This window comes from Podarcis pityusensis (genome assembly GCF_964106645.2).
Source record: "Podarcis pityusensis genome assembly, chromosome: 1".
Taxonomy (NCBI): Eukaryota; Metazoa; Chordata; class Lepidosauria; order Squamata; family Lacertidae; genus Podarcis; species Podarcis pityusensis.
In genome coordinates this window covers 1,581,974-1,593,121 of record NC_138028.1, presented here as the reverse complement: position 1 = coordinate 1,593,121, position 11,148 = coordinate 1,581,974, and the positions used below count along the sequence as shown (strand labels likewise).

Genomic DNA, 11,148 nt, shown 5'->3' with positions numbered 1-11,148 from the left:
ATAAGAGCAGTTTTGTCTCATCATCAGAGTCTCCAGGAGGAATGTAAGAGGAGGGAAAGGAAGTGGGAAGTTCCAGTGCCAGGGGAAGGATCATATTATCAAGCCTAAAGGGGGAGCCAAGTAAAATATCTTGAATAATAAAAAGGAAAGCCTGGTGGTGTCATTGTTTTGGTTTGGCAATAAACTTTGCAAGATCAGAGGTCCCACAACATAACCCAAGAGGATTCTTTTTCTCTCCCTTCAGCTTCTCCAGCAAAAGAGAAAACTAGCAGCCTTGTGGCATTTGCGAGAGATGAAATGCATATCTGAAATAACTGTACAGCGAAGGGTCAGCACTAGAATGCTTTTTACTGCTCTGGTGGGAGTGCTGTTACTGTTACCCATTTCAATAAATTTCAGAGGAGTTTCTGTTATCACCTGTCAAAGCAAAATTAAATGAAACAGGGATAACAAAGTCCCCTTGAAGTATCTATTTACCCACCCACATCCTGCTATTTTTATAATTTAAATTTATATACCGTCATTTATCCGAGGATCACAGGATGGTTTACACTATAATATATTTTTATATATTTGCATACCACTGTGTCATAAAAAATACAGCAGAGTGGCTTACACCAATGAAAGCAAAACCATAAAATAAAAACAGTTGAAATTTTTAAAAACAAATATCAGTTACTGATTGTGCATTATTAATTGTCCACACCGGTCAATTATATATAATTATATATAGGTCAATATATAACCTATTAAAAATATCACTTAAGCGGTTTACAAAAAACTGAAGGAACAACAGACAACTTAAAGGAAATATCGCAACAATGCACAGCTACCCAAAAAAAAAACGTTACATGGATAGAAAGCTTATTCATTTTCCTTTTGACGCATCCCGTCACTCTCCCTCGCAGCCCCCTCTATCTATTATATATCTATGGACCTCTGCAGAGAGAGCGGAGCGGCCCGAACAGCAGCAGCCGCAGCCCTGAGCCCTACCCAGCATGCATCGGGGGGCCCCTTAAGAAGCTCCGCCATTGGCCGGCCGGTCTCCGCTCACCCCGCGCGGACTACATTTCCCAGCATGCCGAGCGGGCGAAGCGGCGGCGTAAGGCTCCCGCGGGCGCGCTGGGAAATGTAGTCCCGGCGTCGTGAGGGAGCGCTGGCTTGTGTGAGGAGGCGAGGCCATGGCGGCCCCCGCGCGGCCCTGGAGCCTCGAGGAGCTCCGCGGAGACGCCCTGCCCAAGAAGGAGATCGTCCGCTTCCTGCAGGAGCAGGCGGCGCACAAGGTGGGCGCCCGCTCGTCCTCCCTTCACACGTTCGCGGGGACACGCGTGTCGGGCGGAGATGCCGCCGCAGCCTCTCTCTCTCTTTCTTTCTCTCTCTCTCTCTCTCTCTCTCTCCTCACGCGAGGAGCGGGCGGGGCCGCCTCCCGCCCGACACGCGTGCGGGGAGAACGTCTGAACGCGCGTGTCCCGCCAGCGCCTCCCGCCTCCCTTTTTCCTTCGACCTCGTCGCGCGCGGCATGGGCACGGAGCAGAATCGCAAGGGTGTTCGGGTCCCCCGAAGGTCATCCAGCCCAACCCCCTGCAGTGGAGCCCGCCCGCCCCCCTGGCCAGCCCAGCTCCTGCCTCCCACCGCCCAATGGCTCTTTCTCATTGTGGGGCATTCAAATAATTTTTAAGCATATATAATCACATCATTATTATTATCCACTTTACTTCCTTGGCTCCTCAGAGCCTGTCGCCTTCCTTCCCTCCCACCTCCTGGCTTCCAAAGCTAACCTTTATATCACAGCATTTTATATGTTTTCCAATTCTAATATAACTCATTACTAAAAATTCAAATAAATATAGAAAGGTTAAAAAAAATCTCATTAGAAGTCTTCAGTCAACCCTACTAGCGTTGTTAATTGCTTACAATGATCTTTCAAATATTGTATAAATTTACTCCAGTCTTTTCCAAATACTTGATTGTGCTGGTTTCAGATTTTTCCCGTCAGCTTTGCCAGCATTTTCACCTGCCCCTCTTCTTTCGTCTTTGTGGGGCATTCAAAGCTCCCCTCCTTTTATAATTGTAAAATAAAGATCATCCCCAAAAAGAAATGAAGGGACCAAGTCCGCCTCCCCCCAAAGAGTTTTGGCAACCAGTTATGAGCCCCCACTTTGCAGACAGAAGGGCTGAGGCAGCTGGGAAGGTTCCTGCCTGAAAACCTTGCGGGCTGTTGCTGCCGTTCAGAGTAGACATCAGTGAGCTGGTTGTGGGTCTGACTCTGGGCAAAGCAGCTTCCTTATGTTCATGGATCTGCGCTGGCAAATGGAGTCGCCTTTGCTTTCATCTGTAAGCCACCTTGAGTCACCGACAGGGGTAAAGGGTAAAGTCAATAAATGTCAAAGGAGAAGCAACTTTGGGGTTTCGTTTAATTGCAGGGCCTTCTTTTGTACCTATAGGTAAAGGTAAAGGGATCCCTGACCACTAGGTCCAGTCGTGGCCAACTCTGGGGTTGCGGCACTCATCTCGCTTTATTGGCCGAAGGAGCCGGCGTACGGCTTCTGGATCACGTGGCCAGCAGGGCTAAGCCGCTTCTGGCGAACCAGAGCAGTGCACGGAAACGCCATTTACCTTCCTGCTGGAGTAGTACCTATTTAACCCACAGCGCCATCTGCGTCCCTTTTGTACCTATAAAACTTGCAAAAAATACTCTTGATCCAAAGCAGTCTCGGGCTGAGGACTGCGACTGAGGTCACCCTTGCAGGGGGATCCCTCTGGGTTGGGTGACAGCTGCTGATTCCTGCAGCTGGGTGGGGAGGGGGGGGTCACAAGGGCAGCACTGGCTCTCTTTCCTTTTTTATTATTATATTTTTTATTAATTTTCCATTTAATAACATATATTCACATCATTATTATCCTCTTTGACTCTTTAGAGCCTGTCGACTTTCCTCCCCCCCTCATGGATTTCTTGATTAACCTTCATATTATGGCATTTTGTACATTTTCCAGTTATAATTACACACATTGCAAAACATCTCAAAATTTATATAAATATAATATTTCTCATTACAAGTCTTCAGACAACCCTATTAGTGTTGTTAATTGCTTATAATACTCTTAAATATCGTACAAATTTACTCCAGTCCATTTGGAATACTTGATCAGGCTGGTTTTGGATTTTCCCCGTCAGCTTTGCCAGTTCTGCAAAGTTCACCATTTTCACCTGCCACTCTTCTTTCCTTGGTACTTATTGTTTCCATTTTTTGGCTAAAATAATTCTTGCCGCTGTTGTTGTATACATGAACAGCACATATACTAAAATTGGAACACCGCTGGGTTGTGTTCAGGGTTTATAGTTCACCCCCAGTGTGTGGCCACAAGGTATTACCTGTGAATGCCCACGTGAGATTTTTGAGCTTGGTTGGAAGAAGAGGCTTCAGTTGATTTCATTCATTGGATGTGGTCTGGTTCAAGCAGAATACAGTGGTACCTCTGGTTACGTACTTAATTCGTTCCGGAGGTCCGTTCTTAACCTGAAACTGTTCTTAACCTGAGACACCACTTTAGCTAATGGGGCCTCCCGCTGCTGCCGCACCGCCGGAGCACAATCTCTGTTCTCATCCTGAAGCAAAGTTCTTAAGCCGAGGTAATATTTCTGGGTTAGCGGACTCTGTAACCTGAAGCGTATGTAACCCGAGGTACCACTGTATTCCACTCTGTAAAATGCACTTCCCATAATCCCAATTGCATGGCAGGAGAGCGACGTGATTCCTTTCTTTCCCAGTATTGAACTAACGCTCTTGCTTTCGCTTTTAGTTCCTGTCAGAGCACAAACTACTAGGACAGATAAAAAATGTGGCCAAGACCGCCAGTAAGGAGCAGCTGATCACGGCATATAACGAGCTCTTTGAAACCAAGGTAGGTACCCTGCCTTGTCTGAGCAGATCTTATTACTAGAATCTTTGTGACTAATGTTCATAATAATCAAATTTATTACCAGCCCTTCACTAGCTGGTTCTAGGGCAGCTTACAACAATTAACAAAATCAAAATTAAGAAACAGTTGCCTTGGGGGCAGAACAAATTCTTTGCTTTTCTCCTGCATCTTGCAGGGCTAGGAGAGACCTCTGCCTTCAGTCCTGGAGAACTGCTGCCATTCAGAGTGGGCGGCATTAGGCTTGATCCCACCTTATATGTTCATATATTACTGAAATGCTCTGTGTATCAGTTTTTTAACTGAAATGTAAGAGGTTTAACATCAGCTGGGGAAAGGTAGAAATGGGCTATTTAAAATAAGCTATGACACAAATCCATTTTCAGTAGCCATTGATAGTAGTGGGGAGAGGGAGATATGTCCTTTGCCATACAAGCTCCTACTTAAGTTCTCTAAAAACCTGGTAATTATTTCCTGTGGATCAGTATAGTTAACCAAATGACTATGAAGGCCCAGTATAGGTGGAGCTCTCCAGGAAGCTCAGCCATCAGCGTTTCCGTGCTCATTTGTGCAGTCTGCTTGTTGGCTTGGTAGTCAGTGTTGTAGGATCTGTGGTTTGTGGCATTTTCCATAAGTCTTTTCCCTGTAAGTTAAAGCTCAGTGTGGCCTGTGTGACTCAGCTTCCTTCCTTTATAAGGTATACGAAATGATATGGATTGTATCTCCTTTACAATGAGTATGTAAGAAGAGTCTGCTGGATCAGGCCAACGGCATCCTGACCCAGCATCCTGTTCTCACAGTGGCCAACCAGATGCCTCTGGGACAGGAATTTCTTCACCGATGTAACACATTTTCTTTCTAGAGATTTAAGGGTACTGAGAGTCCAGAGCATGTAGCAGAGCAAGTGAAAAATGTCAAGATTGATGAGGAGAAGCCCAAGGAGACAAAGCCTGAGGAAGCTGTGGATGAGGTAGGTGAGGAGAACAGTCAGGTATGATTTGCAGACTCTGGCTGGTGGGAAGAGGCAGCCCTTGCAGGAATGTAAGGGAGCAGGCAAAATGGGCAGGAGGGGGGGGTGCACCTCTTCTGGACATAGAAGAGCCACTTCAGAATTTCAGGATCTTACTCACCGAGAAAATGCAGTGCTGTAATCGTGGGAACTGCTCTCCAGAAAGTGCAGCTGTGTGCCTGGAAGTCCCAGTTCATCCCCTCATGAAGGGTTTGAATATCTGGATTGGAACCAGCTGTCGGTTCCATTTGCAATTTCCTCCAGGGAACTCTGTTCCCTTGGAGATTTCTCAAATCTGTTGCAGCATTTTCTGGACAGGCGACCTTAAATCAGGCAGACTTCAGCACATATTCTAAGAGCTGACGCACATCCTCACAGAAATAAGTCCCATTGTATTTCATAGGGCTTACTCCCAGGGAACTGTGTGTAGTATTGCAGCCGTCACCCTGTTGTCCAGTGTAGGTCATGGCTGCACATCATTTTGTGATCTCGTCTGCTAGCTGTGTGGAGCATTGTGTTTAGTCATATTGAGGCTTTAATATTAAATAGCAGAGCTAATGGTTAGCTGTCTTTCCTTTCTGCCCTCAGAAGCCATTTCTTCATTGGCTTTTGTGCGATTCTTTGGTCAACTTCTGTACCTTTTGGAACAGTGAGAGCGGGACCATGACACTTGTTTCATCCCTCTTCCCATTTCAGGGTCCCCCAAAATATACAAAGTCAGTACTGAAGAAGGGGGATAAAATCAACTTTCCCAAAAAGGGCGATGTCGTTCACTGTTGGTATACAGGGAAGCTGCAAGATGGAACAGTCTTCGATAGTAATATTCAGACAAGTAAGTGTTCAGAAAAGGTGGCATTTCTCTTCTTCACAGAGATGGAGAAGCTGTGGGCTTTAAAGACCAGAGTAGCTGTGACTGAAGGCACAGCTTTATTTTCTCTCATTTATACCCCACCTGTCTTCTGCCACGGAACCCAAGGTAGCTTCTACTTGTGGTTCCCAGTCACTCACTAGACCCAGATCTGCCTAGCTTTAGCCAGGTGGTGGCCTTGTGCACCTACAGATCATCTCCTGGGAACACGATGCAGCAGATGTGTTGCCTGTGAAGTGAACGGGTCTTGCACAAGGCCACGCCTCTGCTTCTGGGCTGCAGTTTGCATTTTTTTTTCTTCCCGTCTGGGGATTCCAGTTTGCATTCCCCATGGATTCTCGAGGGCATGGTCTATTTAGCACTGGGGAATCAAATTTTGCCTTCTGACAAATGGGTTGGATCTGAATGGACTTGAGTCTCATTGTCTGAATGAAAAAGAGATTAAGTGATTTCTTCCTACTCCCGCACCCCCAATCTACAGCCCACATGCTGTCATGTTCCATGTGCTTCTAGAGGGTCCCTGACCTTCAGCATCAGCTCTCCCAGGAGCTGCAGTGGAGAGAAGGAAGCAGAGTCCCATTCCATGAGCAGTGTTCCACTTACAGTATTGTAGCCGATGCGATGTATTCAGTGTGTCTGGGTTGACACATGTACGTACAAATATGTACACACACACACACCACTCATGGGCACAGTCAGAACTTCTTCCTGAAGTCCTGGAGAACCTCTGCTGCCTCTCACTATAGAAGACAGTTCAGACCTAGATGGTCCAGTGGTCTGTATAAGGCAGGAGTTTCTTGTGGTCCCCTGTTGCCATCTCTGCATGTCTGCTTGGCCTCTGGCCTAGAAGTGTACTGTACCCAAAGACCTGGGTGTTTGGGCAGATCAGGGATGCCCTCTTGCCCTCAGGATTGTGGATGCCCAATTTGTGACGTCACACACCCAAAGTCTGTGGCTCCTCTTCCTCCTCCTTGCCACAGCGAGTGAGGCAACGTTTTCCATGTCTGAGTCCCCCACTCCCGGCCCGGAAAAGGGTGCCTCGCTAGCTGACTGCGGAGGGCAGAGCTGAACAGTTTCTCCCTCAGAGGTAGTGCTGGCTTTTCTCAATGCCTTTGTGGGTGCCCCACCTCCACAGTTGTATTATTGTGGGTGCCCAAGCACCCACGGCCCCCTGGAGTTGGCTCCTATGGTGCGGATGTCTCTTTCTCAAGCACAATTTAGGGAGCCTTTGTTCAGTGCAAAATGCCCTGAAATATAGTAGACGGAAGCTGTTTCACATGTCGCTTGCCTTCCAGTGCATCTTGCGCCAGAGATTCCCCTCGTGAGGCTGCACCACCAGGCTTCCAAAGGAGAGTGGGATGGAAATCGCAGTGTTTCTCAGTCTTCCATGCTCCTTTTATACACTAAATATTTAGCAAACTAGCTTTGACTGAGAAACTCCTTTCTTGACAGTTACGCAGAGGGGTGGGAGTTTTGTTGGCGTTCAGCAACTATCAAAACAGCTTCACTCCTTGGTTGGAATGACTGCCTGCTTGTGACTAGGCTAGTCTTGCCCCCTAGTTACCTAGTGAATTTGCGTGACCTGGAATGTGGGTGACTCCTCAGCAATCCTTTCCCAAAGCAGTGCCCTCCAGATGTTTTGGTCTCCCAAAACATCACTCTTGCTCAGTGGGACCACCTTTTGGTATTATTGTTGCATGCTTTGAATATTTGTTTTGTATCTAAGTTGCCTTGAGACCTTTGGGCAGAAGGCAAACTTTCTCATCCCCCTTGACCACCAGCAATACTTTCCGGGTGGGGAGTTGTAGTCCAGAACATCTGGAGCACACCAAATGGGGGGAGGCTGGTGTAGAGCGAGAAGCCAGCTGGGAGAGGGATAAGAACTCCAGAATGTTGGTGTCGTTTCAGGTTCAAAGAAAAAAAAAGCTGCAAAACCACTGAGCTTCAAAGTCGGCGTTGGAAAAGTGATACGAGGCGTGAGTATGCTGGCGGAAGGGTGGGTGGGTACAGCTAGCATGTCTTTGGGCCTCCCACCTCCTGCGCCCATCCGTCAGGGAGGAGCTCCTGTTGCCAGGCAGCTGTCAGGCTATTTGCTTGAATCCTCCCAGAAGAGAAGCTGATGCATGTTGTCTGTCAGCCTTCCTCCATAGCACATCTGACAAAATTCATTTTCCTTTCCTGTGCTCGGTGGTCTTTGCATCAGAGTCCATTGAAACAGATTATGCTGCCCACCAAGATGGAGGGAGGAGGTGGGGGTGTTAAATGTTTTACCTGAGCGCAGGTTAGGATGATTGGCATTAAGATACCTAAGTGTATACAGTGGTACCTCGGGTTAAGAACTTAATTCGTTCCGGAGGTCCGTTCTTAACCTGAAACTGTTCTTAACCTGAAGCATCACTTTAGCTAATGGGGCCTCCCGCTGCCGGAGCACAATTTCTATTCTCATCCTGAAGCAAAGTTCTTAACAGCGGAGTCTGTAACCTGAAGTGTCTGTAACCCGAGGTACCACTGTATGCCGTTTTAAGGATGGCCAGGATTTATTTATTTCACTATTTGGCTGTTTCTATGTGTCCTTTGTTACCTTTCTGCACTCCCTGGGCTACTTGTCACATCTGACAAGTGCAGTGGCCAACAAGTTGCAGCGAGACCCACAACTTTGGATGTCCCTGACCTCTCCCTTCCCTGACTCCCATGGCGTGTGCAGAGGGAGGGAGATGTGCCCTTGGGTGATCTTCTGCAGAAGGTGCAACCTTTTGCTACAGCCTCCTGAAAAGGTTCCAGAGAATAGGAAACTGATTCCTTTATCTAATAGGAGGGAGGAGGAGAAATGGCTTCCATCATATCAGTTGTGCAGAATACAGCAGTATTATTGAGCCCCTAAGGAAGAGAGAGGCAGAGAAAGGGGTTGTTTATTTCCTTCCAATTGGCATTTTGCAGGAGGCTCAAACAGTAGGGACAATGACAGTGGTGGCTTCTTCTGCAGAGACTTGTGGGATGGACATCACTTTTCCTTCGTATACAGCTGTGGCACTTTGGTCTAAACCACTGAGCCTCTTGGGCTTGCTGATCGGAAGGTCAGCGGTTCAAATCCCCACGATGGAGTGAGCTCCCTTTGCTCTGTCCCAGCTCCTGCCAACCTAGCAGTTCGAAAGCACGCCAGCACAAGTAGATAAATAGGTACCGCTCCGGCGGGAAGGTAAACGCCGTTTCCATGTGCTCTGGCACTCATCACGGTCCTCTGTGTGCCAGAAGCGGTTTAGTCCTGCTGACCACATGACCCGGAAAACTGTGCACAAACGCTGGCTCCCTCGACCTGAAAGCAAGATGAGCACCACAACCCCATAGTCGCCTTTGACTGGACTTAACAGTCCAGGGGTCCTTTACCTTTTTTTACATATCCTGCATCAGTCTGTCTCTACCTTTCTGATAATCTTAAAAGCACTAGAATGCATTCATTAAACATGATTTTGCAGTAATTCATCTGAACCAGATTTTCAATAAGACAGACATCTTGTAAAACATTTAACCTAAAAATGCTGGCTCTCTAGTCCTCCTCAAAACACAAAGGTCTTAGCCTGCTGAGTTCATTAACTTACCCAGCAGAGGGAACTTGCTCCACTCACCCTTATTGTTTCAGCTTATCTTCTAATAGCCCAGGTCAAAAACAGTCCTTCCAGCCTGTTTCTCAGGTAGATTTGGTTTTGTTTTTTTCCCAGTGGGACGAAGCTCTGCTGACCATGAGCAAAGGAGAGAAGGCTCACCTGGAAATCGAACCGGAATGGGCTTATGGGAAGAAAGGGCAGCCGGATGCCAAGTATCCTTGCAAAGTGTGCCGCTGAGCAGTCTACTAATCTGATGGAAAATGTGGGTGCACAAAATTCTCTGGCTCAGGAAGCCAGGTGCTGGTGAAGGAATTCCCTAGGTCTAAGCATGGGGCAAGTGCAGGTAAGAACATCACAGCCCGCTGGATCAGGCCAATGGCCCATCTAGTCCAGCAGCCTCTTCTCACAGGGGCCAACCAGATGCCCCAATAGGAAACCTGCCAGTGGGATTGGAGTACAAGAGGCTTCTCTCCTGATGTGGCCTCCAGCACTGCTGCTCCAACTGTGGAGGGAGAGCACAGCCATCATTGCTAGTGCCCCCCCCCCCCGCTTCCATAATTTTTGGGGAGCATGGGAAGCAAACGGGCAGAAATGCCTGCAGCATGGCAGGCATCACCAGCACGCTTTCCACAAGGGCAAAGCACAGCTCCGACACTAAGTTGGTCAACTGAATCCCTATGTGCTGTCAAATAGAATGTGATCTCTAAAATTGGGCATGATGGCAGTGCCAAGATGTTTGAAGATGAGGCAAGAGGATCTGGAAATAAGGAACTGAAGCGGCAGGCTAGAGCATTGCACTTCCCCCTTCATGTGACAATGCTTGCTGCAGCCCAGTCCATGTGGCGTGTCCTGTGGCTGGGAATTGTAACTGAAGTTGTTCTGGAACAGAGTCAAACTGCCTCTCTAGTTTTAAGTACTTGTGTTCTCCATTGACTGAATATTTAAAGGGAAGGTGATGCCAACTCTGAACCAGACAGATCATGTACTTGAAGAACTTTGGGGAGCGGGGAATGTTATATAGCAGGTAATTATAGGATATGTAACAACAACAAACAATTGGCAAATGCTTACTACATTTTGCTCCTCCCTCCCCCTTATATTCCTGTGAACTTTGTGATCTGACTCTCTTCAGAACTGCCACTCTGCAAGTGTAACTTCTACTGTAGAACGAATTCCTTAACTTGCATACTTTAGAATTCCACCAAATGCAAAACTTTTCTTTGAAGTGGAACTGGTGGATATTGAATGATGGGTTGCTCCTCCTGGCCCCCCATCTTTGAAAACTGTGAAGATGCTCTTGGAAGTCCAGGAAATGTGTTTGTGGCCTTGTTTCGCACACAGCAAAGGTGGGGTGGGGGTGAAAAAGCTTTTATTCCAGTTGCTGTGTACAGCATCACTTTAACTAAAGACTGGTTTATATACATGGCTCTGACTGTCATTGGCCATCTGTGGCTGTCATATTTTTTACTTTGGCACATTTAAATGGTGCAGTTGTCATAACATTTGAAGAGGTCCTCCTTTCACATGTTTTGAGGCAGCCCCTACAGTTAGAGACTATTCAAGGCAGCCACTTTTTCTGCTATAGGGCAGGGAGCACTTCTGAATATCAGGTTGACGGAGGGGACAAGAGGCTAATTAGCACTGGCTGCTGATCTCCAGCTATTACTAGTGCAGACTGTAGCTTTCTCATGAGAAAAACATATTCTTGCCCTGTAGAAGCTTTCGAGCCTCTGAAATGTTACTAGGTAGTG

The 11,148-nt window shown here is 47.3% G+C and overlaps 1 protein-coding gene across 2 annotated transcripts; it reads left to right on the top strand.

Annotated features, from left to right (window-relative positions):
* The first annotated feature begins 1,118 nt into the window (after positions 1 to 1,118).
* On the top strand, positions 1,119 to 10,820 carry FKBP3 (FKBP prolyl isomerase 3). Of its 2 annotated transcripts, XM_080992982.1 has the most exons (7): positions 1,122 to 1,283; positions 3,802 to 3,903; positions 4,781 to 4,888; positions 5,624 to 5,759; positions 7,704 to 7,771; positions 9,512 to 9,609; positions 10,592 to 10,820. In XM_080992982.1, the coding sequence occupies exons 1-7, from the start codon at positions 1,182 to 1,184 to the stop codon at positions 10,644 to 10,646; spliced, it is 669 nt and encodes a 222-aa protein (XP_080849108.1). In that variant the 5' UTR covers positions 1,122 to 1,181; the 3' UTR covers positions 10,647 to 10,820. The 2 variants fall into 2 exon arrangements, with proteins under 2 accessions (XP_080849109.1, XP_080849108.1); XM_080992983.1 differs by lacking the exon at positions 7,704 to 7,771 and having other exon boundaries at positions 1,119 to 1,283.
* Positions 10,821 to 11,148: the final 328 nt, after the last annotated feature.

What these genes read in the sequence shown, in the direction of transcription:
- FKBP3 (XM_080992982.1), top strand. Translation starts at nt 1,182, where the DNA reads ATGGCGGCCCCCGCGCGGCCCTGGAGCCTCGAGGAGCTCCGCGGAGAC. An exon ending in AGGAGCAGGCGGCGCACAAG is followed by an intron (nt 1,284 to 3,801) that starts GTGGGCGCCCGC and finishes TTTCGCTTTTAG; the next exon opens with TTCCTGTCAGAGCACAAACT. An exon ending in AAAGGGCAGCCGGATGCCAA is followed by an intron (nt 9,610 to 10,591) that starts GTATCCTTGCAA and finishes TGCATACTTTAG; the next exon opens with AATTCCACCAAATGCAAAAC.